Source organism: Salmo salar, chromosome 13 (assembly GCF_965601325.2).
Source record: "Salmo salar chromosome 13, fSalSal1, whole genome shotgun sequence".
NCBI classification, from domain to species: domain Eukaryota; kingdom Metazoa; phylum Chordata; class Actinopteri; order Salmoniformes; family Salmonidae; genus Salmo; species Salmo salar.
The window spans coordinates 54,825,303-54,851,805 of record NC_138303.1 but is presented as its reverse complement, the minus strand read 5'-3'; the positions used below and the strand labels follow the sequence as shown (position 1 = coordinate 54,851,805).

General features: G+C 43.3%; 1 protein-coding gene across 2 annotated transcripts in view; it reads right to left on the bottom strand.

Annotated features, from left to right (window-relative positions):
• Window positions 1–14,370, bottom strand: part of p2rx1 (purinergic receptor P2X, ligand-gated ion channel, 1) — a 59,071-nt gene extending 44,701 nt beyond the window's left edge. Inside the window, exon 1 of one of the 2 annotated variants that reach the window (XM_014136605.3) lies at window positions 13,762–14,370. In XM_014136605.3, coding sequence (XP_013992080.1) covers window positions 13,762–13,949 — 188 coding nt within the window. In that variant the 5' untranslated portion in view covers window positions 13,950–14,370. The remainder of the gene's footprint in view (window positions 1–13,761) is intronic. The other variant, XM_014136606.3, reaches the window with a different exon arrangement.
• Window positions 14,371–26,503: the final 12,133 nt, after the last annotated feature.

Here is a 26,503-nt window from a genome sequence, read left to right as displayed (position 1 = left end):
AGTAAGAAAGTACAAAGTACAACGTGAAAGTTCAAAGAATTCATCCACGACACTGATTCATCACACTATTTGCAAACCTACATGTGGTAGCAAGTCTGCAAGCTAAGAAGAGGATTGGTCCACTGTGAACAAGTTTCCCAATATGCAGTAATGTTGCATTACACAAGACTGCTGATAAGAGGGATGTCTTTAGCTGTAGCTAATCTCTAGCTCCTTGCTCCTTATATGCTCACAGTATACAGTATAACATGCCAGCTGCTGTTCCATCATTATTCACTATTCCTCCAGATAATTCATTCAGCTGCCACAACAGCTACTCACAAGAAAATTCCTGTTTACATCTATTCATCCTGTATGCAAAAAGTGAATAGTATGTATAAGCTGGAAGTAGAAACCTACAGTTGAAGTCGGAAGTTTACATACACTTAGGTTGGAGTCATTAAAACTATTTTTACAACCACTCCACAAATTTCTTGATAACAAACTATAGTTTTGGCAAGTCGGTTAGGACATCTACTTTGTGCATGACACAAGTCATTTTTCCAACAATTGTTTACAGACAGATTATTTCACTTAGAACTCACTGTATCACAATTCCAGTGGGTCAGAAGTTTACATACACTAAGTTGACTGTGCCTTTAAACAGCTTGGAAAATTCCAGAAAATGATGTCATGGCTTTAGAAGCTTCTGATAGGTTAATTTACATCATTTGAGTCAATTGGAGGTGTACCTGTGGATGTATTTCAAGGCCTACCTTCAAACTCAGTGCCTCTTTGCTTGACATCATGGGAAAATCAAAAGAAATCAGCCAAGACTAAGAAAAAACATTGTAGACCTCCACAAGTCCTGGTTCATCCTTGAGAGCAATTTCCAAATGCCTAGAGGCACCAAGTTCATCTGTACAAATAATAGTACGCAAGTATAAACACCATTTGACCACGCAGCCGTCATACCGCTCAGGAAGGAGACGCGTTCTGTCTCCTAGAGATGAACGTACTTTGGTGCGAAAAGTGCAAATCAATCCCAGAACAACAGCAAAGACCTTGTGAAGATGCTGGAGGAAACAGGTACAAAAGTATCTATATCCACAGTAAAACGAGTCCTATATCGACATAACCTGAAAGACCGCTCAGCAAGGAAGAAGCCACTGCTTCAAAACCGCCATAAAAAAGCCAGAATACGGTTTGCAACTGCACATGGGGACAAAGATTGTGCTTTTTGGAGAAATGTCCTCTGCTCTGATGAAACAAAAATGTAACTGTTTGGCCATAATGACCATCGTTATGTTTGGAGGAAAAAGGGGGAGGCATGCAAGCCGAAGAACACCATCCCAACCGTGAAGCACAGGGATGGCAGCATCATGTTGTGGGGGTGCTTTGCTGCAGGAGGGACTGGTGCACTTCATTCACAAATAGATGGCATCATGAGGCAGGAACATGATGTGGATATATTGAAGCAACATCTCAAGACATCAGTCAGGAAGTTAAAGCTTGGTTGCAAATGGGTCTTCCAAATGGACAAAGACCCCAAGCATACTTCCAAAGTTGTGGCAAAATGGCTTAAGGACAACAAAGTCAAGGTATTGGAATGGCCATCACAAAGCCCTGACCTCAATCCCATAGAAAATTTGTGGGCAGAACTGAAGAAGCGTGTGCGAGCAAAGAGGCCTAGAAACCTGACTCAGTTACACCAGCTCTGTCAGGAGGAGTGGGTGAAAATTCACCCAACTTATTGTGGGAGGCTTGAGGAAGGCTACCTGAAATGTTTGACCCAAGTTAAACAATTTAAAGGCAATGCTACCAAATACTAATTGAGTGTATGTAAACTTCTGACCCACTGGGAATGTGATGAAAGAAATAAAAGCTGAAATAAATCATTCTCTCTACTTTTATTTGGACATTTCACATTCTTAAAATAAAGTGGTGATCCTAACTGACCTAAAACAGGGAATTTCTACTTACAGGGAATTGTGAAAAATGGAGTTTAAATGTATTAGGCTAAGGTGTATGTAAACTTCTGACTTCAATTGTAAGTGTTATTGTTTATTAGTTTATTCCAATTAGGAGAAGGGTGGTAGGGTTTGCGGGGAATAATAAAGGAAGGTATATTAAAAAAAAGTGTATGTGCATATATGTATATAAATATGTTTGTGTATGTATGTTTATATGTGTATATGTATGAATGTTTATATGTATATAGAGTGAGCTCCAAAATTACTGGCACTCCTGACTGGCAATGCACAAACAATACAAAATAATTTCTTGATTTAATCAAAAATCAATGTTCTCCAAATCAAGTAATTTCACAATTAATGGCACCCTTAAAGATTATTGTAAATGACATCTACCAAAATTAAACCAGGAATTAAATTCCACTTATTTAAGTTTATCTAAGTCTTTATCTAAGAACTATACTGCTCAAAAAATAAAGGGAACACTAAAATAACACATCCTGGATCTGAATGAAAGAAATAATCTTATTAAATACTTTTTTCTTTACGTAGTTGAATGTGCTGACAACAAAATCACACAAAAATAATATATGGAAATCCAATTTATCAACCCATGGAGGTCTGGATTTGGAGTCACACTCAAAATTAAAGTGGAAAACCACACTACAGGCTGATCCAACTTTGATGTAATGTCCTTAAAACAAGTCAAAATGAGGCTCAGTAGTGTGTGTGGCCTCCACGTGCCTGTATGACCTCCCTACAATGCCTGGGCATGCTCCTGATGAGGTGGCAGATGGTCTCCTGAGGGATCTCCTCCCAGACCTGGACTAAAGCATCCGCCAACTCCTGGACAGTCTGTGGTGCAATGTGGCGTTGGTGGATGGAGCGAGACATGATGTCCCAGATGTGCTCAATTGGATTCAGGTCTGGGCGGTCCATAGCATCAATGCCTTCCTCTTGCAGGAACTGCTGACACACTCCAGCCACATGAGGTCTAGCATTGTCTTGCATAAGGAGGAACCCAGGGCCAACCGCACCAGCATATGGTCTCACAAGGGGTCTGAGGATCTCATCTCGGTACCTAATGGCAGTTAGGCTACCTCTGGCGAGCACATGGAGGGCTGTGCGGCCCCCCAAAGAAATGCCACCCCACACCATGACTGACCCACCGCCAAACCGGTCATGCTGGAGGATGTTGCAGGCAGCAGAACGTTCTCCACGGCGTCTCCAGACTCTGTCACGTCTGTCACATGTGCTCAGTGTGAACCTGCTTTCATCTGTGAAGAACACAGGGCGCCAGTGGCGAATTTGCCAATCTTGGTGTTCTCTGGCAAATGCCAAACGTCCTGCACGGTGTTGGGCTGTAAGCACAACCCCCACCTGTGGACGTCGGGCCCTCATACCACCCTCATGGAGTCTGTTTCTGACCGTTTGAGCAGACACGTGCACATTTGTGGCCTGCTGGAGGTCATTTTGCAGGGCTCTGGCAGTGCTCCTCCTGCTCCTCCTTGCACAAAGGCGGAGGTAGCGGTCCTGCTGCTGGGTTGTTGGCCTCCTACGGCCTCCTCCACGTCTCCTGATGTACTGGCCTGTCTCCTGGTAGCGCCTCCATGCTCTGGACACTACGCTGACAGACACAGCAAACCTTCTTGCCACAGCTCGCATTGATCTGCCATCCTGGATGAGCTGCACTACCTGAGCCACTTGTGTGGGTTGTAGACTCCGTCTCATGCTACCACTAGAGTGAAAGCACCGCCAGCATTCAAAAGTGACCAAAACATCAGCCAGGAAGCATAGGAACTGAGAAGTGGTCTGTGGTCACCACCAGCAGAACCACTCCTTTATTGGGGGTGTCTTGCTAATTGCCTATAATTTCCACCTGTTGTCTATTCCATTTGCACAACAGCATGTGAAATGTATTGTCAATCAGTGTTGCTTCCTAAGTGGACAGTTTGATTTCACAGAAGTGTGATTGACTTGGAGTTACATTGTGTTGTTTAAGTGTTCCCTTTATTTTTTTGAGCAGTGTATATTGAGCCATTACATCACTTCCTGTTTCACTAGGGTATAAAAATTAGCTAACACGCATGCAATATCCCTTTGTCATCCAACATCATGAAGAAAACAAAAGAACTGGCAGTTCAAAAGAGACAGATGGTTGTCGACCTTCATAAATCTGGTAATGGCTACAAGAAGATCCACAAACGATTGAATATACCACTGAGCACAGTCAGGGCAATTATAAAAAAATTCAAAAGATATGGAACAGTTGAAAACCTCACAGGTAGAGGACGCAAATGCATTTTGCCCCCCAGGATAGGGAGGAGGATGGTGAGAGAAGCAACAAAATCCCCAAGAATCACTGTGAAAGAATTGCAGGCCTTGGTGGCGTCTTGAGGTCACCAGGTTTCAAAAAGCACCATCAGACGCCACCTCCACAACCACAGGCTCTTTGGAAGGATTGCCAGAAGAATGCCCTTTCTGACCCCAAGACACAGACGCAAGCGCTTGGAGTTTGCCAAAGATCATTTAAATTATGACTGGAAGAAGGTGCTCTGGTCAGATGAGACCAAAAATGAACGTTTTGGTCAGATGTAGCATCGGCATGTTTGGCATTTAAACAGAGATGCATACAAGGAGAGGCACCTCATGCCCACAGTGAAATATGCTAGTGGTTCAGTGATGTTTTGGGGCTGTTTTATTTCCAGAGGTCCAGGGGCACTGGTTAAGATTGATGACATAATGAATTCCGCCAAGTATCAGACAATTTTGGCTGACAATCTGGTTCATTCTGCCAGAAGGCTGGGACTTGGCCGTAGGTGGACTTTCCAACATGACAATGACCCAAAACATACCTCAAGATCCACAGAGAAATGGTTCTGTTACAACAAAATCAATGTTCTGCCATGGCTATCTCAGTCGAAAACTTGTGAGCTGAGTTGAAGAGGGCAGTTGATAAGTGCAAACCCAAGAATGTGAAGGATCTTGAAAGGATCTGCATAGAGGAATGGTCCAAAATCCCTCCAAATGTGTTCCTTAACCTTGTCAAACATTACAGGAAAGGACTCCATGCTGTTATCCTTGCCAGAGGTAGTTGCACTAAGTACTAAATCAGGAGTGCCAATAATTATGAAACCGTGATTTTGGTGAAATTTATTTTGCATTAAATAATTGTATGATTTTGGTTGGTTCCATTGAAACATTAATAAAGTACAGTATTTCTCACATGTTGGTATTTTGAGTTTATCTCTGTAATTATATTGTTAATATTTTTTTAAAGTATTATTTGTGCATTGCCAGTCAGGGGTGCCAGTAATTTTGGAGCCCACAGTATATATGTGGATATGGATATATATATATATATGGGGGATTGTAAATGATGCAGATAATTACATTGATGGAAGCAACAATCTATCCGCAATATTAAAAAGCTGATCCACCTCCTAAAAAAGCAAGTCATTAGGTTGGGTACACTTGTAACGTTCGTCGTATGTGGTAGTTGAAGTGGACCAAGGCGCAGCATGGTAAGTGTTCATGATTTCTTTATTCATAAACACACTCAAACAAAATAACAAAAGCAAAAACGAAAACGCACAGTTCCGTCAGGTACAGACACTAAACAGAAAACAACCTCCCACAAACACAGGAAGAAAACAGGCTGCCTAAGTATGATTCCCAATCAGAGACAACAATAAACAGCTGCCTCTGATTGGGAACCACACTCGGCCCAAAAACATAGAAACAGAAACCATAGAGTTTCCCACCCGAGTCACACCCTGACCTAACCAAACATAGAGAATAATAAGGATCTCTACAGTCAGGGTGTGACAGTACCCCCCCAAAGGTGCGGACTCCGGCCGCAAACCTGAACCTATAGGGGAGGGTCCAGGTGGGCGTCTCCTCTTGGTGGAGGCTCCAGCGCGGGACGCAGATCCCCCTCCGCTTTGGGCTCCCCCCACTTTCGTGGAACCGGACCGTGGATCGTCGCTGGAGGCTCCGAACCCTGGATCGTTGCCGGAGAAACTGTACCGTAGATCATCGCCGGAGGCTCTGGGCTGGGAACCCCCGCTGGAGGCTCTGAACTGCCGACCGTCACTGGAGGCTCCGGACTGCCGACCGTCGCTGGAGGCTCCGGACTGCCGACCGTCTCTGGAGGCTCCGGACTGCCGACCGTCTCTGGAGGCTCCGGACTGCCGACCGTCGCTGGAGGCTCCGGACTGCCGACCGTCGCTGGAGGCTCCGGACTGCCGACCGTCGCTGGAGGCTCCGGACTAGGGTCCGTCGCTGCAGGCTCCGGACTGGGGACCGTCGCTGCAGGCTGCGGACAGGGGACCGTCGCTGCAGGCTGCGGACAGGGGACCGTCGCTGCAGGCTCCGTGCCATGGATCGTTGCTACAGGCTCCGGACTGGGGACCGTCGCTGCAGGCTCCGAGCCATGGATCGTCGCTACAGGCTCCGCGTCATGGATCGTCGCTGGAGGCTTCGTGCCATGGATCATCACTGGAGGCTCCGGGCCATGGATCATCACTGGAGGCTTCGGGCCATGGATCATCCCTACAGGCTCCGGGCCATGGATCATCCCTACAGGCTCCGGGCCATGGATCATCACTGGAGGCTTCGTGCCATGGATTATCACTGGAGGCTCTGGGCCATGGATTATCACTGGAGGCTTCGTGCCATGGATCATCACTGGAGGCTTCGTACGTGGAGCCGGAACAGGTCTCACCGGACTGGGGAGATGCACTGGAGGACGGGTGCTTGGAGCAGGCACAGGATATACTGGGCCGTGGAGGCGCACTGGAGGTCTGGAGCATAGGCCTGGCACAACCCGTCCTGGCTGGATGCTTACTTTAGCCCGGCAAGTGCGGGGCGCTGGCACAGGACGAACTGGGCTGTGAAGGCGCCCTGGCAACACAGTGCGTAGAGCTGGCGCAGGATATGCTGGGCCTTGGAGGTGCACTGGAGGTCTGGAGCGTAGGGCTGGCACAACCTGTCCTGGCTGGATGCTCACTTTAGCCCGGCAAGTGCAGGGCGCTGGTACAGGACGAACTAGGCTGTGAAGGCGCACTGGTGACACAGTGCGTAGAGCTGTCGCAGGATATCCTGGACCGAGGAGGCGTACTGGAGACCAGGAGCGCTGAGCCGACACAATCCGTCTGGCTGAATGCCCACTCTAGCACAACAAATGCGGGGCAAAGGCACAGAGCGCACCGGGCTATGAATGCGCACTGGAGATATAGTGCGCATCACAGCATAACGCGGTGCCTGACTGGTCACATGCTCCCGACGGTAAGCACGGGGAGTTGGATCAGGTCTCAACCCTCACTCTGCCAATCTCCCCGTGTGCCCCCCAAAAAATATTTTGGGGGGGGCTGCCTCTCGGGCTTCCATTGTTGCCGTGCTAGTTGCTCGTAGCATCGCCATTCCTCCTTTGCTGCCTCTATCTCCTCCCTTGGACGGCGATATTCCCCAATCTGCGTCCAGGGCCCTTTGCCGTCCAGGATCTCATCCCATGTCCAACTCTCCTGGCCACGCTGCTTGGTCCGTTTTTGGTGGGAGGTTCTGTAACATTCGCCGTATGTGGTAGTTGAAGTAGACCAAGGCGCAGCGTGGTAAGTGTTCATGATTTCTTTATTCATAAACACACTCAAACAAAATAACAAAAGTGAAAACGAAAATGCACAGTTGCGTCAGGTACAGACACTAAACAGAAAACAACCTCCCACAAACACAGGAAGAAAACAGGCTGCCTAAGTATGATTCCCTATCAGAGACAACGATAAACAGCTGCCTCTGATAGAAACCATAGAGTTTCCCACCCGAGTCACACCCTGACCTAACCAAACAGAGAATAATAAGGATCTCTACGGTCAGGGCGTGACAAAACTAGATTTCTTTCTAAATGTAATCCATTACAGTTACTAGTGACCTGTCCAAAATGTTAATCAGTAACGTAACTTTTGGATTACCCAAACTTAGTAACGGAATCTGATTACTTGATTACTTTCAGTTACTTTTAGATGACTTTTCCCTTAAGAAGCGCAGGTTAGTAGTTGGAACAGCCACAAAGTCATACAATCTGATTTTAAACCTAACCTTAACCCTAACCTTACCACATAGCTAGCCCTTATGCCTAATCCTAACCTTAAATAGCCCTAACCTTAACCACACTGCTAACCCTAATGCCTAACCCTAACCTTAAATTAAGACCAAAAAGCAACCCAAGAAATCATTTTTTACAATTCAGCAAATTTGGGATTTGCAGCTGGCCCATCTACCGAAAATCACTCAGTTCTGCCTTAAGAACAAGACTCATCCCAATAAACGTCAACCTAGTTAAGAGGCATTAGCAGAAGACAAAAATGTGTATTACAAATTGAACATCTATTGCAGGATAAATTAATGTTAGAGTTTACATAGCTGGCCATAAATGGATGTTGCATTTTACTTTATAGGTTGGTTATGTAGGCTATTTCTAACCTATTGCATTCTACTACAGATACTAATATGATTAGGCTAAAACTCTACCAGATTTTAAGTCATTCCAATTTAATACCCCTTAATCTTCAAAAAGACTTTGAAATTTGGAAATATAGATTAGCCAAATTGTTATACCTAAGCATAACCCCAAAACTAAGGACTAATTAGCCTACTCTATTGTTTATGATTTTGCTGTCATAGAGGACTGATTGGGCTCATTGCTTTGAGTTAAAAAATAAATAGGCTTTTATGCTTGATCCAAAAATATGGTTGGAGGCACCATATGGACGGTGTGACGTAGTTGCGGAGCTTCCGAGGCATGCAGAGGCCAAGTTGAGCTCCATACCACATTGTCATGCTCCTCCCCAAAAAATGTAACAATGTGGATGGTTCTGCATAGCTCCACATTGACATGATTGGTTGTCGGTAGGTATTTGTATTTGTCTTTATTATGGATCTCCATTAGCTGCTTCCTGAGGTCCGGCAAAATTAAGGCAGTTATACAATTTTAAAACATTACAATACATTCATATCAGATTTCACAACACACTAAGTGTGTGCCCTCAGGCCGTTACTCCATTGCCACATATCTACAAAACAAAATCCATGTGTACGTGTGTATAGTTGCACACACTGTACATAGATTTTTCTATTGTGTTATTGACTGTACGTTTGTTTATGTCTAACTCTGTGTTGTTGTTTTGTCGCACTGCTTTGTTTTATCTTGGCCAGGTCGCAGTTGTAAATGAGAACTTGTTCTCAACTGGCCTACCTGGTTAAATAAAGGTGCGTATGTCTGTGCCTATGTTTGTGTTGCTTCACAGTCCCTGTTCCATAATGTGTATTTTTATCTGTTTTTTAAATCTGATTCTACTGCTTGCATCAGTTACCTGATGTGGAATAGAGTTCCATGAAGTCATGGCTCTATGTAGTACTGTGCGCCTCCCATAGTCTGTTCTGGACTTGGGAACTGTGAAGATACCTCTGGTGGCATGTCTTGTGGGGTATGCATGGGTGTCTGAGCTGTGTGCTAGTTGTTTAAACAGACAACTCGGTGCTTTCAACATGTCAATACCTCTCACAAGTAGTGATGAAGTCAATCTCTCCTCCACTTTGAGCCAGGAGAGTTTGACAGGCATATTATTCATGTTTGCTCTCTGTGTACATCCAAGGGCCAGCCGTGCTGCCCTGTTCTGAGCCAATTGCAATTTTCCTAAGTCCCTCTTTGTGCCACCTGACCACACGACTGAAAAGTAGTCCAGGTGTGACAAAACTGGACCCTGTAGGACCTGCCTTGTTGATAGTGTTGTTAAGAAGATAGAGTAGCGCTTTATTATGGACAGACTTCTCCCCATCTTATCTACTGTAGCAATATGTTTTGACCACGACAGTTTACAATCCAGCTTACTCAAAGCAGTTTAGTCACCTCAAATTGCTCAATTTCCACATTATTTTTACAAGATTTAGTTAAGGTTTAGGGTTTATTGAATGATTTGTCCCAAATACAATACTTTTAGTTTTTTGAAATATTTAGGAATAACTTATTCCTTGCCACCCATTCTGAAACTAACTGCAGCTCTTCGTTAAGTGTTGCAGTCATTTCAGTCGCTGTAGTAGCTGACATGTATAGTGTTGAGTCATTTGCATACATAGACACAATGGCTTTACTCAAAGCCAGTGGCATGTCGTTAGTAAAGATTTTAAAAGTAAGGGGCCTAGACAGCTGCCCTGGGGAATTCCTGATTCTATCTGGATTATGTTGGGGAGGCTTCCATTAAAGACACCCTCTGTGTTCTGTTAAACAGGTAACTCTTTATCCACAATATAACAGGGGGTGTAAATCCATAACACATACATTTTTCCAGCAGCAGACTATGATTGATAATGTCAAACGAGGGAGGTCCTGGGGCCGGGAGGTCCTGTATAAACACAAACTCTCTTCCTTGACAACTTCCTTCACAACAGCTCTGCTCTGTTCCTGCGAAGCACAAGAAGTATGAATGCTCTAACTTAGGTGGAGGCCGCATCGCAATAAATGCTTTATGGCCACTGCAGACGTCAAATTGACCCTCCACAATACCTAAAATAATAATTACAACATAAAGTGGATAGCAGAGAACATGCCTAACGTTTACCCTCACTCTTAGGACAGACCAGATCCTTTAGATTTGTGGTTTTAGAAACTGTTCTTCGTTTTGTAAGCATTAGCCTACATGACAAAGTAGCCAGAGTATGGATGAACATTCTGCCGCTGACAAGTTTAGCGGTGAAAATATCACCATGATAATAAAAGCAATGCATGAATCTATCATCTTATTATCTATCATCTTATCTATCATCTTGTTTTTTTATTTAATTTGATTAAAACCAAAATTAGAATGATTCACAATGTCCTGGTTTTATGGTAAGGATGTCCATGGTGCACATGCAATGCAACTTCTGGAGATGTGTGAATGCGATCTGTAAGATGGTTCCAATATGTACAGTGCATTAGGAAAGTATTCAGACCCCTTGACTTTTTCCACATTTTGTTACGTTACAGCCTTATTCTAAAATTGATTAAATCATTTTTTTCCACCATCAATCTATACACAATTAAATAAAACACTGAAATATCACATTTATTTAAGTATTCAGACCCTTTACTCAGTACTTTGTTAAAGCACCTTTGGCAGCGATTACATTCTCGAGTCTTCTTGGGTATGATGCTACAAGTTTGGCACACATGTATTTGGGGAGTTTCTCCCATTCCTCTCTGCAGATCCTCTCAAGCTCTGTCCGGTTGGATGGGGAGTGTTGCTGCACAGTTATTTTCAGGTTTCTCCAGAAATGCTTGATCAGGCTCAAATTCGGGCTCTGGCTGGGCCACTCAAGGACATTCAGAGACTTGTCCCGAAGCACCCTGCATTGTCTTGGCTGTGTGCTTAGGGTCGTTGTCCTGTTGGAAGGTGAACCTTCGTCCCAATCTGAGGTCCTGAGCACTCTGGAGCAGGTTTTCATCAAGGATCTCTCTGTACTTTGCTCCATTAATCTTTGTCTCGTTCCTGACTAGTCTCCCAGTCCCTGCTGCTGAAAAATGTTTTGGTACGCTTCCCCAGATCTGTGCCTCGACACAATCTTGTTTCGGAGCTCTACAGACAATTCCTTAGACCTCATGGCTTGGATTTTGCTCTGACATGCACTGTCAAATGTGGGACCTTATATAGACAGGTGTGTGCCTTTCCAAATCATGTCCAATCAATTGAATTTACCACAGGTGGACTCCAATCAAGTTGTAGAAACATCTCAAGGATGATCAATGGAAACAGGATGCACCTGAGCTCAATTTCGAGTCTCAAAGCAAAGGGTCTGAATACTTATGTAAATCAGCTTTCACTTTGTCATTATGGGGTATTGTGTGTAGATAAAAAAAATATATATTTTAGAATAAAGCTGTAACGTGACAAAATGTGGAAAAAGTCAAGGGGTATGATTTTTTTACCAAGGGAAAAGTATAACGGTGAGTGGATATTCTCCCTTTCTCTTTATATTGGATATTTGTGAAAAGTTTGGATGTGCTTAGTCTGCCTTGTTTTAATAGTCTATTATATGCCCATAGGGATCAATGATGGTGCCAGTAAGTCTATTTAGACATAGCCGATTTAAAACAAGTTGTTGTTTCGTTTTGTTTAGAATTTGATTAGAATTATTTGCTCTGTTTTTAGACCTTATCAATAATTCATTTTATCTTGCTTATTGACACCGTTTGGCATGTCCATGCTCAGCCATAATGCAATATACAGTAGGCCGAGCCCCTATGTCAGTGAGAATGCTATGTAGGCTATATATTTCCACATTGAAGCCATGCAATTACTTAGAACAATGTTGACTGCAAACAGGTTCAAGTTAACATATTTTGCAAAGATGGGATGGGTCTACATTTTGTTATTTCATTTCTGTAAGCTGTTTAACAAACTATAACGGGACTAACATTTGAATTGGAGTTGAATCCATGGCAATACATACATAAAAGATCATAAATACACAACTTGAAGCAACCACATATTGGCCAGTGAGGGGCTAAGCCTCGACACAGCCACAACTGGTTTAGTCATTAAAAGCCCTTTCGCACCACCACCAACAAGCACTGTAAAGATAATTTCTGAACGTGATGATTGCAAAAATATTTCTGACACCCCTGAACCTATAGTGCCACCGCCAGCACTTATATTTACGATTGTGTTAGGTTTGTTAATCGATTACAAATTACATGACCCTTCCTGGACTAAATAAAATAAATACTAAACCCTCCCCCTGACTGAAATTGAAAAAAACATGACCCTCCCCCATTTTCCTCCGGGTAACAATTGTGTCAATTTCGGCCACTCCCTTACCTCCAAATGTTTATCCAAGTTGGATAATCTTTGGAGGCTGATAGCAGTCGCAACATTGGAAGACATAGCTTGGACTGTAGCCTACAAAAACCTATTCCTGCTCTTTTCCTGCAATCCATCAAACTCATTTGGTGTGTCATCATAGTGGTCTCTGACTTGTGGTCAGACTTGCTCAAGCAGAACAAACTTAAACGTGCCTTTTTGCAATGCTGATTTGAATGTCAGTGAGAAAACAGAAAGATTTGTAAATTGTAATGTACATGTAATGGACATGTAATCCGTTACTCCACCAACCCTGGTCAGTAAACTCATTAGACTCATCACCCTAAATATCAAACCTGAATATCAAACCTGAATTAGCCCAGATGTCAATAGATCCATCCACAAGATAGTTCCATACATACATCCCTAATGTATGCCAAAAAATATTTATATTTGCGTTATGAAGTCATCACCCTTAAATATAGTGGTGCTCTAAAGGTTTTGTATAATTTCAGCCAGTATGAAAGTAGCGCTCACAAGCAAAAACTGTCCCCGAAAATTGTGCACAATTGTGTGCTACATCATCCATTTCATATATGTTATGTATACATTTTTGGTTTGCAATTTGTATTATATGTTAGGAATGTCAGTGCTCAAGAGCCCAGACTGCATCTTTAAATATCACTTCTTAATTTGGTCAGATATCTCGTGATATCTGTAGTGTTTTACTTTGTAGTGTTTTACTTTGTAAAGATCACCACTACACACAACACACTTTGACATTTCAACAAACAAGCCATTGAATGTAAATAATGAAAGCTGGGTCATGCATTTTGCAGTCGAGAAATTACTCAGTCTTGCTGAAACTTGCAACAGACAAGCTCACACACTAACTCACATGATCACCACGCTCCACTCTAAGTTTGCACGCCTGTAGAGTCCCGGTAAATAACAGAATCCTTAAAAAGTCTTACCCGATGATGTAAGCCAGGACCCCCAGCTGAATCAATCGGCACACAACCCCCACTCTCCTGTTCCGCACCAGCACCTGGCGGGGGGTCTCATACTTGAAGAAGAAGTCAGAGAGGGCGTTGGCGATGTAGCTGTTCATCTTGCTGCTCCGTGGGAGACAGGAGGGTCTCTCCATCCCGCTGGCATGCATACACCCTGACCCTGCCTCTCTCTCTCTGTCTCTCACACCTCTTCCCTATTACCTATTTTTCTTCGTCAGCCTCCCTTAACCAACAGCTGACATGTTTCAGCAGCTGTGTTGGACTTTCTCCCCTCTCTCTCTCTCTTTCTTTCTCCCTCTCTGACTCTCCTCACAGTCAAGTTTCTTCCTGTCACCCTTACCTCTCAAACACACCCTCTCATTCCCTCTCTTTCGCTCTCTTTACACTCTACTCCCTCTTTCTCTCTCCTTCCCTCTCTCCAAAACAAACAAATACTATAGAATCTTGCTGTAAACCAAGGTGTTACTGTTCCACAGTCCTTAAGTCAAAAAACAACTTCTTCACTTAGCTACTGATCAGATCATTCAACATCTGTCACAGACATAATAAACATTACATCCTTCTCACACCATGCAATCATTTCCCCCTGACACTGTCTTCCTGTGTGGTGCACAGAGATAGCACGGACATAGGCTTGACCTAAACTTAGGCTACAAAAACAGTTCCCTATACATGTATAATGCATGTGGGTTTTTTGTTTTCTATATTTTGTTTTATTCACGCAATTCCGAGTTCTATTGTATTCTGCCATGTGAATGAAGTAGATGAACTTGGACTACATGTCGCCTGCTTCTTTTGCTTTCCATTACAGATGTTTCATATAGTATTATGTTTTATTTTTGGTAGGGGTAGCCTAGGCAAAGTATGAGGAAGGAGACAAAAATGACTTAATAGATTGAATAAAATGCAATTAGATTGGATTAATAAATATTATGTTCTGTTAATCTGTTTGATAACCATTAAAGTAATATAATTCAGTTACTTGTATGTCGCTTAGGGACGAGTTCAACACAACAACGCACCACAAGGGTGTTACTAATTTGAATTTTAAAAAGGAAAACGTCTCTGATCACTCCCAGTCAAAATTGCAGTTTGTAGTTTTGCATTTTGTCTCCAGCACCTTCACCAATCGGTTTTGGGTGTGCGGTAGATTCTGCCTATTATCATGCTATTTTGAATTAAACTAGAATTTATGAACTCATATCGCTGTCCAGCAATGGAATGTATCTCTTACAGTACATTAGTTATTTATCCCAAATGTTTGAATAGCAAATAAGCAAGCACTTAAAACTTCAAAACGACCACACATTTGCATAGTCACTTTAATTACTCTACCTACATGTACATAATTACCTCAATTACCTCGACACCAGTGCCCCCCGCACATTGACACGTTGACTCTGTACCGGTACCCCCTGTACATAGCCCCGCTATTGTTATTTACTACTGCTCTTTCATTATTTATTATTCTTATCTCTTACTTTTTGGGGGATTTTCTTAAAACTGCATTGTTGGTTAAGGGCTTGTAAGTAAGCATTTCACTCTAAAGTCTACACCTGTTGTATTCAACACATGTGACAAATACAATTTGATTTGACATTTAGCACTATTTATCTGTGGTTGTTTTAGGTACCATATTTAGGTCATATTGAGCTAGTACTCTATGCTCTGATCTCCCTATTGTCTTCCATCAGATCGTGTCACTCCTACGCGACACTCGTCGTGCTATCTGACATGAGACAATGCTAATCTCCCATGATATTCAAATGTGGAAGGTTATTTCCAGTCTAGGGCTGGGTCAAATACATATTAGACGCTTTCAAATACTTCAGGTGTATTGATTGATTTAGTTTGCAAAACAATGGAACCAATAGTGCCGATAATGCAATCTCCAAGCTAAATCAAGTGTATCTCAAATACTTGCCCCTAGGCCTATATCAAGCAGGTCTACTTACTTCCATATAATTTATTAAACCCCAGTGTTTGCATGACATACTGTACATTGATTTGTGTAGTTCCTATAAAGATACTGATGTTATGAGTCATATCCTGGGCTACTGTGTCTGTGTACTGACTACTGAGCTGTAAGCTACTGGAGAAAATAGTTCAATATATCAATGTGTTAGTTTATGACTGTGAGAGACTAGAAGTAGGCTAGGCTGGAATCATTCAAAGAACATTTGCAAACCATGTACAGTGTCTGCCTTTAATCTGGAAAAACATGGCTTGTAATTGGGTGAACCCTGCCTGATCCTGCTTCCACTGAATATTTAGAAAATACTGGAGAAATACTGGAGTGGGTATTCTAATAGCGTGTAACAGTTTCTTTAATGTTTGTTAACTCTTACATCTAGACGTTCCGCTAGCGGAACACCTGCTCCAATATCCAATGATGGGCGTGGCGCTAAATACAAACTCCTCTAAAATCCGAAAACTTCAATTTTTCAAACATATGACTATTTTACAGCATTTTAAAGACAAGACTCTCGTTAATCTAACCACACTGTCCGATTTCAAAAAGGCTTTACAGCGAAAGCAAAACATTAGATTATGTCAGCAGAGTACCCAGCCAGAAATAATCAGACACCCATTTTTCAAGCTAGCATATAATGTCACAAAAAACAAAACCACAGCTAAATGCAGCACTAACCTTTGATGATCTTCATCAGATGACAACCCTAGGACATTATGTTATACAATGCATGCATGTTTTGTTCAATCAAGTTCATATTTATATCAAAAACCAGCTTTTTTACATTAGCATGTGACGTTCAGAACTAGCATACCCCCACAAATATCCGGTGAATTTACTAAATTACTCACGATAAACGTTCACAAAAAACATAACAATTATTTTAAGAATTATAGATACAGAACTCCTCTATGCACTCGATATGTCCGATTTTAAAATAGCTTTTCGGTGAAAGCACATTTTGCAATATTCTCAGTAGATAGCCCAGCCATCACGGCTAGCCATTTAGACACCGACCAAGTTTAGCCCTGACCAAACTCCGATTTACTATTACAAAAGTTTGATTACCTTTGTTGTCTTCATCAGAATGCACTCCCAGGACTGCTACTTCAATAACAAATGTTGGTTTGGTTCAAAATAATCCATCGTTATATCCAAATAGCGGCGTTTTGTTCGTGCGTTCAAGACACTATCCGAAGTGTAAATAAGGGTCACGAGCATGGCGCAATTCGTGACAAAAGATTTCTAAATATTCCATTACCGTACTTCGAAGCATGTCAACCGCTGTTTAAAATCAATTTTTATGCCATTTTTCTCGTAAAAAAGCGATAATATTCCGACCGGGAATCTGCGTTTAGGTAAACAGACGAAAGAAAACATAGCATGGGGTCGACGCGGGCACGCGCCTGAGTCTCACAGTACTGTAACCAGCCACTACCCAAACGCGCTACTTTTTTTCAACCAGAGCCTGCAAAGCCACGATTCAGCTTTTTGCCGCCTTCTGAGAGCCCATGGGAGCCGTAGGAAGTGTCACGTAACAGCAGAGATCCTCTGTAATGGATAGAGATAATCAAGAAGGGCAAGAAATTGTCAGACAGGCCACTTCCTGCATGGAATCTTCTCAGGTTTTGGCCTGCCAAATGAGTTCTGTTATACTCACAGACACCATTCAAACAGTTTTAGAAACTTTGGAGTGTTTTCTATCCAAAGCTAATAATTATATGCATATTCTAGTTTCTGGGCAGGAGTAATAATCAGATTAAATCGGGTACGTTTTTTATCCGGCTGTGAAAATACTGCCCCCTAGCCATAACAGGTTAATAAATGTCAATATTTGTATTTTTCAAATAAATGCCTGCAATCAATATGTGCACTGTCATAAATATTGCCGTGTTGAATAGACCAAATCGCAGCCATATGAATGCTCATCTTTTAATTACTTTAGACTAAATCATACACGGGAAAACAATAAACACGAACAACTCCAGACATGCTAACAGGCTACTTACAAAATCATAGCAGTGTTAACACAACCACCCACAAACCCAAGTGACAAACATACTCCTAAATATATGACTCCCAATCAGGAACAATGATAACCAGCTGTCCCTGATCAGGAGCCACACAGACCAACACAGAAACACAACACCCAGAACAAACATACACAGACATCTTCCACTAACATCAAGGCGGTGGCCCGATCCTGTAGGTTCATGCTCTACAACATTCGCAGAGTACGACCCTGCCTCACACAGGAAGCGGCGCAGGTCCTAATCCAGGCACTTGTCATCTCCCGTCTGGATTACTGCAACTCGTTGTTGGCTGGGCTCCCTGCCTGCGCCATTAAACCCCTACAACTCATCCAGAACGCCGCAGCCCGTCTGGTGTTCAACCTTCCCAAGTTCTCTCACGTCACCCCGCTCCTCCGCTCTCTCCACTGGCTTCCAGTCGAAGCTTGCATCCGCTACAAGACCATGGTGCTTGCCTACGGAGCTGTGAGGGGAACGGCACCTCCGTACCTTCAGGCTCTGATCAGGCCCTACACCCAAACAAGGGCACTGCGTTCATCCACCTCTGGCCTGCTCGCCTCCCTACCTCTGAGGAAGCACAGTTCCCGCTCAGCCCAGTCAAAACTGTTCGCTGCTCTGGCACCCCAATGGTGGAACAAGCTCCCTCACGACGCCAGGACAGCGGAGTCAATCACCACCTTCCGGAGACACCTGAAACCCCACCTCTTTAAGGAATACCTGGGATAGGATAAAGTAATCCTTCTAACCCCCCCTTAAAAGATTTAGATGCACTATTGTAAAGTGGTTGTTCCACTGGATATTATAAGGTGAATGCACCAATTTGTAAGTCGCTCTGGATAAGAGCGGCTGCTAAATGACTTAAATGTAAATGTAAATCTTCTGCCACGTCCTGACCAAAATACTACACAACTACACCCTCTGCTGGTCAGGACGTGACATGCACTGGTTGAAGGATACGTTTAATCATTCTTCTTTAGTTTTCTGTTACACAACTTTTTATGCTGATAAGCATCCCCTAACACAGCTAGTGAGTGAGTGACATCTCATGTCACTATTCACAAACTTTGGTATTGAAATAGATATTTCCGACTACCCATTGTAACGGCACTACTCTAAAATGACATAATGATCAATGGGTTGGCTATGTCTAGGCCAGTGCTAGTGGAGATAGTCCTCAGTGTCTGGTCCTTCCATTTTTATCTTAATGTGGGCATGGCTCAACTGGACTGTAAGGTCTGGACTATTAAAGGAGAGGTTAGATATAACTGGACTATTAAAGGAGAGGTTAGATATAAGTGGACTGAATTTAATTCATTTCACATAAATCAGTCTGACAAACATGCTCACACTCTGAACTGAAACTATCTGGCTTATCTATCTGGTAATGCCACTAGAGGATGGGCCACCACTTAGAGCCGGGTTCCCCTCTAGGTTTCTCCCTTCTAGAAAGTGTTTCCTGGCCACTCTGCTCTTGCTTTTGCTTGCTTTTCTGGATCTAAGCCAGGCTACTGTAAAAACCCTATAAAAAAGGGCTTTGCAAATAAAAAATATTGATGAACAATGCACAGTTTGATTAATTTATAAAACTATGACAAAAAAGAAACTGGTGCTACCAATCTCGTTAAGAGATAAAAAAAAATGTATACTGGCCGGATGGACCCCCTCTCGGGCCGGATTCAGCACCAGTCCTTGTGTTTGACACTCTTGCTCTAGACATACCAGTTGCCTACCAATGTAGCAATGTTCCTAGTGCTGTTGCCCTAGCTCTGGGAATTCTGAGACCATTATGTGACTGTCAGGGCTATACGGCATTCTTGGGATGTCCCTACTCTAAACCCTAACCTTAACCCCTACCCTTACTCTAACCTTAACTATTACCTAACCCTAACCTTAATCCTTACATTAACCATTTTGATTTTGAATTTCAACTTCAATGGGGTAGGGATGTCCTAAGGATCCCTGATAGCACAGACCATTATGTGACCTTCCACTAACTGTTTGTGATATTTATCTCAGCAGCTTGCTCCTGCATGATATTTCTTTGTGCTAACTTGTTAGGGTTGTTAGGCTTTGTATTCAAATCAGCCTCTAAAGTCCATTGCGCGCAAGATGGCTCTATCGAGCAAGAATAAACATCACTGAGCAAGCAAACACTGAATAGAGAGTGCAGAGGGTATGTCCCATGAGCAAAGGATAAGTGAAACGAGCGCACAGACCAGCCGAGAGCACAGATTGTGGTGCGAGCGCACAGGCAGCGGGGCACACAAATTAAACTTCAATTGCAAGTGTGAATTTGAGCGAACAAAACATCATTGCCACACGCAAAATATTAATTTGAGACAGAGATACATATTTTTGCAGAGATACTTATTACATGTCAAGACTCAGAAGTTACTCTGCACTCACAAATACACCTCTCACAACAAAAAATGTTGCTCTCACAACTGCAATCTTATACTATCATTTTATTACAGGTAAAAATTTGAGCCAATGAACATGGTCATCACTAGTTAACACAGCCACAAATTCATAATTATTATGGGGCCCTAAACCCCGCCTATTGATCAAATGACTTGTGACTCCTGCATGAGTAAAACTGACCATCCTACCGATCCTCGACTTCGGTGATGTCATTTACAAAATAGCCTCCAACACGCTACTCAACAAATTGGATGCAATCTATCACAGTGCCATCCGTTTTGTCACCAAAGCCCCATATACTACCCACCACTGCGACCTGTACGCTCTCGTTGGCTGGCCCTCGCTTCATATTCGTCGCCAAACCCACTGGCTCCAGGTCTTCTACAAGTCTTTGCTAGGTAAAGCCCCGCCTTATCTCAGCTCGCTGTTCACCATAGCAGCACCCACCTGTAGCACGCGCTCTAGTAGGTATATCTCAATGGTCACCCCCAAAGCCAATTCCTCGTTTGGCCGCCTTTCCTTCCTGTTCTCTGCTGCCAATGACTGGAACGAACTGCAAAAATCACTGAAGCTGGAGACTCATATCTCCCTCACTAGCTTTAAGCACCAGCTGTCAGAGCAGCTCACAGATCACTGCACCTGTACATAGCCCATCTGTAAATAGCCCATCCAACTACCTTATCCCCATACCGTATTTTATTTATTTTTTGCTCCTTTGCACCCCAGTATCTCTACTTGCACATTCATCTTCTGCACATCTATCACTCCAGTGTTTAATTGGTATATTGTAATTACTTCGCCACCATGGCCTATTTATTGCCTTACCTCCCTTATCTTACCTCATTTGCACACACTGTATATAGATTTTTTTCTACTGTATTATTGACTGTATGTTTGTTTATTCCATGTGTAACTCTGTGTTGTTGTATGTGTCGAACTGCTTTGCTTTATCTTGGCCAGGTCGCAGTTGTAAATGAGAACTTGTTCTCAACTAGCCTACCAGGTTTAATAAAGGCGATATAAAATAAATAAATAAATAAAAATAACACTGGTCGCGTCTCAGAGATAGGGTGTTGGTTGCATGTTGTTTGTTTGTTAGCCCAGGGCTTTGGAATGCAAGTGTGAATCCTTAGCCCAGGGCTCAAGTTTAGCCCAGGGTTAACAAATGGTTGTGTAAACACAGACTAAGCTATCCCAGGGCTAGTCTAGCATGGGGCTAAGATGGCCTGGGGCTAAGAACAATACAGTGTGAAAAGGCCTAATGTGGTTGTGGAACGTTGATAACAATGGTAATGATGCAACTGAGTGATGGAGGTTCAACCCATACTAATTTGCCAATACTTTCCGAAACCATCTGGTGATTGTACTACTCTCTCTCTCTCTCTCTCTCTCACTCTGTACGCTTGTCTGTGTCTGTTTGTTTTCTATGTAATATGCCATATCTATGTAGGCTGAATTAGGAATTTACATGGAAGATAATTCTTATATAATATGTTATTCTTATATATTTGTGTCACGTCCTGACCATAGAGAGCTCGTATTTTTCTATGGTAGAGTAGGTCAGGGCGTGACTGGGGAGTTTTGTCTTGTTTAAATTTTCTATGTTGTTTTGGTTCTAGTTTCTTTTTTCTATGTTGGGATTTTTGTATGATCCCCAATTAGAGGCAGCTGGTCATCGTTGTCTCTAATTGGGGATCATATTTAAGTAGTTGTTTTTCCCACCTGTGTTTGTGGGAGATTATTTTGAGTTAGTGCATGTTGCACCGCTTTGTCACGGTTTGTTGTTTTGTTTATAGTTTATTGTATGTCTTGCATAGTTTCACATATAAATAAAGTTGTGGAACATTACGCACGCTGCGCCTTGGTCTCCTTCATACGACGAGCGTGACAATATGTTTGTCATATTTTTGCTGTTGGGAAGAGAATAGGATGTTATGCAGAAAAATACGTTGGTAGGACAAGGCTATGTATGTTTGTGCACATGGAAGTCAGTGATTTATGTTTACTATATGTTAATGAGGCAATACAAATGTGATGTGACTAAAATGAAAGGGCATTTAGTTGACTAAAATGGCACACTGTTTGTCATGACAATAACAAGACTAAATCATTATTCAAATGACAAAAAATTTGATTATTTTATTTAGACAAAAATATAGTGCCAAAATAAACACTGCGTTTAACCACATATAAAAGTTACCAGTATCTTTGGTTTAACTGAAGATGTGGCGGCGGCGTAGCCTAGTGGTTAGAGTGTTGGACTAGTAACCGAAAGGTTGCAAGATCCAATTCCCGAGCTGACAAGGTACAAATCTGTTGTTCTGAACAAGGCAGTTAAACCACTGTTCCTAGGCTGTCATTGAAAATAAGAATTTGTTCTTAACTGACTTGCCTAGTTAAATAAAGGTAAAATAAAAAACCAAGAGCATTCCAACTGGGCACAAACATCAATTCAATGTCTATTCCATGTTGGTTCAATGTAATTTCAATGAAATTAAGTGGATTCAACCAGTGTTTGCCCAGTGGGTTAGCTAGCTAAGTTAACGAGGGATTAGTATGGAAGGAGGACTTGAACAGACAGGGATGGCTCTCACTGGAGAAGAAACCCTTGATTGAGATGGTGTGAAGGGGAGCCAAGAGAGATAAAACTCCAAACTAAATAGCCAATATTGTAAACTGCTAACTGTTCACTTAACCCGGAAGCCAGCTGCACCAATGTGTCAGAGAACTATCTTTCTAACCAAATAGACAACAGTTGGTCAAAGTCAATAACATGTTGGCATCCCGAGTGGGGCAGCGGTGTAAGGCAGTGTTTCGGCGTCACTATAGGCCATAGTATCCCAGGCTGTATCATAACCGGCCGCGACCGGGAGACCCATAGGGCGGCGCACAATTGCCTGAGTGTCGTCCGTGTTAGGGGAGGGTTTGGCCGGGGGGAGCTTTACTTGGCTCATCGCGCTCTAGCATCTCCTTGTGGTGGGCCGAGCGCCTGCAAGCTGACTTCTATCATCAATTGAACGGTGTTTCAATTGATGTGTACTCTGTACACATCAAGCGTACTTGTACACATTCAGTATAGAATCATCTTTATAGATCTATCTTTCTAACCAAATAGACAACAGTTGGTCAAAGTCAATAACATGTTGGCATCCCGAGTGGCGCAGCGGTGTAAGTAGCCACCCTTTGCCTTGATAACAGCTTTGCACACCCTTGGCATTCTCTCAACCAGCTTTATGAAGAATGCTATTCTAACAGTCTTTAAGGCATTTCCACAAATGCTGAGCACTTGTTGGCTGCTTTTCCTTCACTCTGCGGTCCAACTCATCCCAAACTATCTCAGCCTTGTTAAAAGTTAATTTGTGGAATTTCTTTCCTTCTTAATGCGTGTGAGCCAATCAGTTGTGTTGTGACAAGGTAGTGCTGGTATACAGAAGGTAACCCTATCTGGTAAAAGACCAAGGCCATATTATGGCAAGAACAGCTCAAATAAGCGAAGAGAAATGACAGGCCATCATCCACCATTACTTTAATTTATGAAAGTCAGTTAATCAGGAACATTTCAAGAACTTTGAACGTTTCTTCAAGTGCAGTCGCAAAAACCATCAAGCGCTTTGATGAAGCTGGCTCTCATGAGGACTGCCACAGGGAAGGAAGACCCAGATGTACCTCTGCTGCAGAGGATAAGTTCATTAGAGTTAACTGCACCTCAGATTGCAGCCTAAATAAAGGCTTCACAGAGTTCAAGTACAGACACATCTCAACATCAACTGTTCAGAGGAGACAGGCCTAAATCAGGCCTTCATGGTCGAATTGCTGCAAAGAATCCACTACTAAAGACATCAATAATAAGAAGAGACTTGCTTGGGCCAAGAAGCACAAGCAATGGACATTAGACCGGTGGAAATCTGTCCTTTAGTCTGATGAGTCCAAATTTGAGATTTTTGGTTCCAACCGCCGTGTCTTTATGAGACGCAGAGTAGGTGAACAAATGATCTCCGCATGTGTGGTTCCCACCGTGAAGCATGGAGGAGGAGGTGTGATGGTGTGGGCTTGCTTTGCTGGTGACACTGTCAGTGATTTATTTAGAATTCAAGGCACACTTAACCAGCATGGCTACCACAGCATTCTGCAGCGATACGCCATCCCATCTGGTTTGCGCTTAGTGGGACTATTATTTGTTTTTCAACAGAACAATGACCAAAGGGCTATTTGACCAAGAAGGAGCGTGAAGGAGTGCTGCATCAGATGACTTGGCCTCCATAATCACCCAACCTCAAACCAAATGAGATGGTTTGGAATGAGTTTGACCGCAAAGTGATGGAAAAGCATCCAACAAGTGCTCAGCATTTGTGGAAACTCCTTAAAGACTGTTAGAATAGCATTCTTCATAAAGCTGGTTGAGAGAATGCCAAGGGTGTGCAAAGCTGTTATCAAGGCAAAGGATGGCTACTTTGAAAAATCTCAAATATAAAATATATTTTGATTTGTTTAACACTTTTTTGGTCACTACATGATTCCATATGTGTTATTTCATAGTTTTGATGTCTTCACTATTATTCTACAGTGTAGAAAATAGTAAAAAAATAAAGAAAAACACTTGAATGAGAAGCTGTGTCCAAACTTTACACTGGTACTGTATGTGTCCCTCCACCTTCCTCAGTGGAGTCCTGACCAGGGCTATCAAACTCCAATGTCTATGTACCTGTTGTGTTGGCGTAGTTACCGGACCAGTGGGAGGAGGTGTTGATGACAGTGATGCGTCCCAGTGTGATCTCAACAAACAACCGCTATGCCAACACCATGCCTGATGATGACAACCAGATGATATTCCTCTACCCTGGATCACGGTTAACACATACCAAGACTCTCTCTCTCTGTGCATGTTTGTTCTGTGTGAGAGAGTGAGTAATGGGTCTGCATATGCAAGTGTGTGTTTAGTGTAGGATATATACATTATGTTTATATGAGTCTACTTTTCTTGTGTGAGATTTAGTGCAGTGTTTTGTGGCATCCCTCTCTCATCTCCTTAAATATTTGGTGCTCCCCAGACCAGTGTTTAGAGAAAGGGATAGACTACACTGTTGGTCTGCGCTTGCCCCTCTACTCTGCACTCAGTGATGTCCAGTCTCCATACACACTCAATGACTCGGTTAGCTCCCCCACACACACTGTTAAACACCTATACACAACTGAGACTTTTGCATAAGTCATGCATTGATGTCACTTGCATAAAAATTTGAGCTACAAGGATTTTAACCCTTTACACTCATGGGAATTGGCCTACTGTCACAACACCGACGGATGGTGGCGCCCCTCCTCGGCCGAGCGGAGCTCGGCGGTCGTCGTCGCCGGCCTACTAGCTACCATCGATCCCTTTTTGTTTCACTTTCTGTTGGTTAGGTCTAGGTAGGCACGCACCTGTTTTGGGTTAGTCATTAGTAGGGGGGGGGTTATTAAGTTTAGCGTAGATTGTCTGTGTTTGTGCGTGATTGTGTTTCCTGTCCGGTTCATGTGCTATAGGAACATATGTTGGTTTTCCTCTGCCTGTGGTTGATTTCATTGTGTACACCACCGCAGAATAATTTAAGGGCTGCGTCCCTATATATTTTTTGGCGACCACCTCCAGTTTTTCTTGAATAAAGAAGTGTGGTCAAGAACTCTCTGTCTCCTGCGCCTGACTCTACCTCTCCTGTTTTTCCGAGCCAGCCCGTGACAGAAATCACGCACCAAAACTTGATGGAGTCAGCAGGAGCTTCAGTGCCAACCCTGTCCATGGAGGAAAGAGTTGACCAACACTCCACCCTGCTCCACCGTCTGGGGAACGCCATGGATCAGGTGTTGGCACGCATGGAGAGCTGGGACCGAAGCGCTCTCGGCCCCCTGAACGCGACAGGTCAACAGCCTGCGCCCCCATCAGCACCCAGTACCAGTGGGGTGAAACTCGCTCCCCCCAGGGAGTACGATGGGACGGCCGCTGGGTGTAAGGGCTTCTTACTCCAATTGGAGTTATACCTGGCAACCGTTCGTCCCTCTCCCTCGGGGGAGGAGAGCATCAGCGTCCTCGTCTCCTGTCTCACGGGTAAGGCCCTGGAATGGGCAAACGCCGTGTGGGACAGTCCGGACTCAGCCAGGGACAACTACCCAGAGTTCACCCGTCGCTTTCGGGCAGTATTCGATCATCCCCCGGAGGGGAGAGCGGCGGGTGAGCGGCTGTTTCACCTGAGGCAGGAGACGAGGAGCGCGCAGGATTTTGCTCTCGAGTTCCGGACCCTGGCCGCGG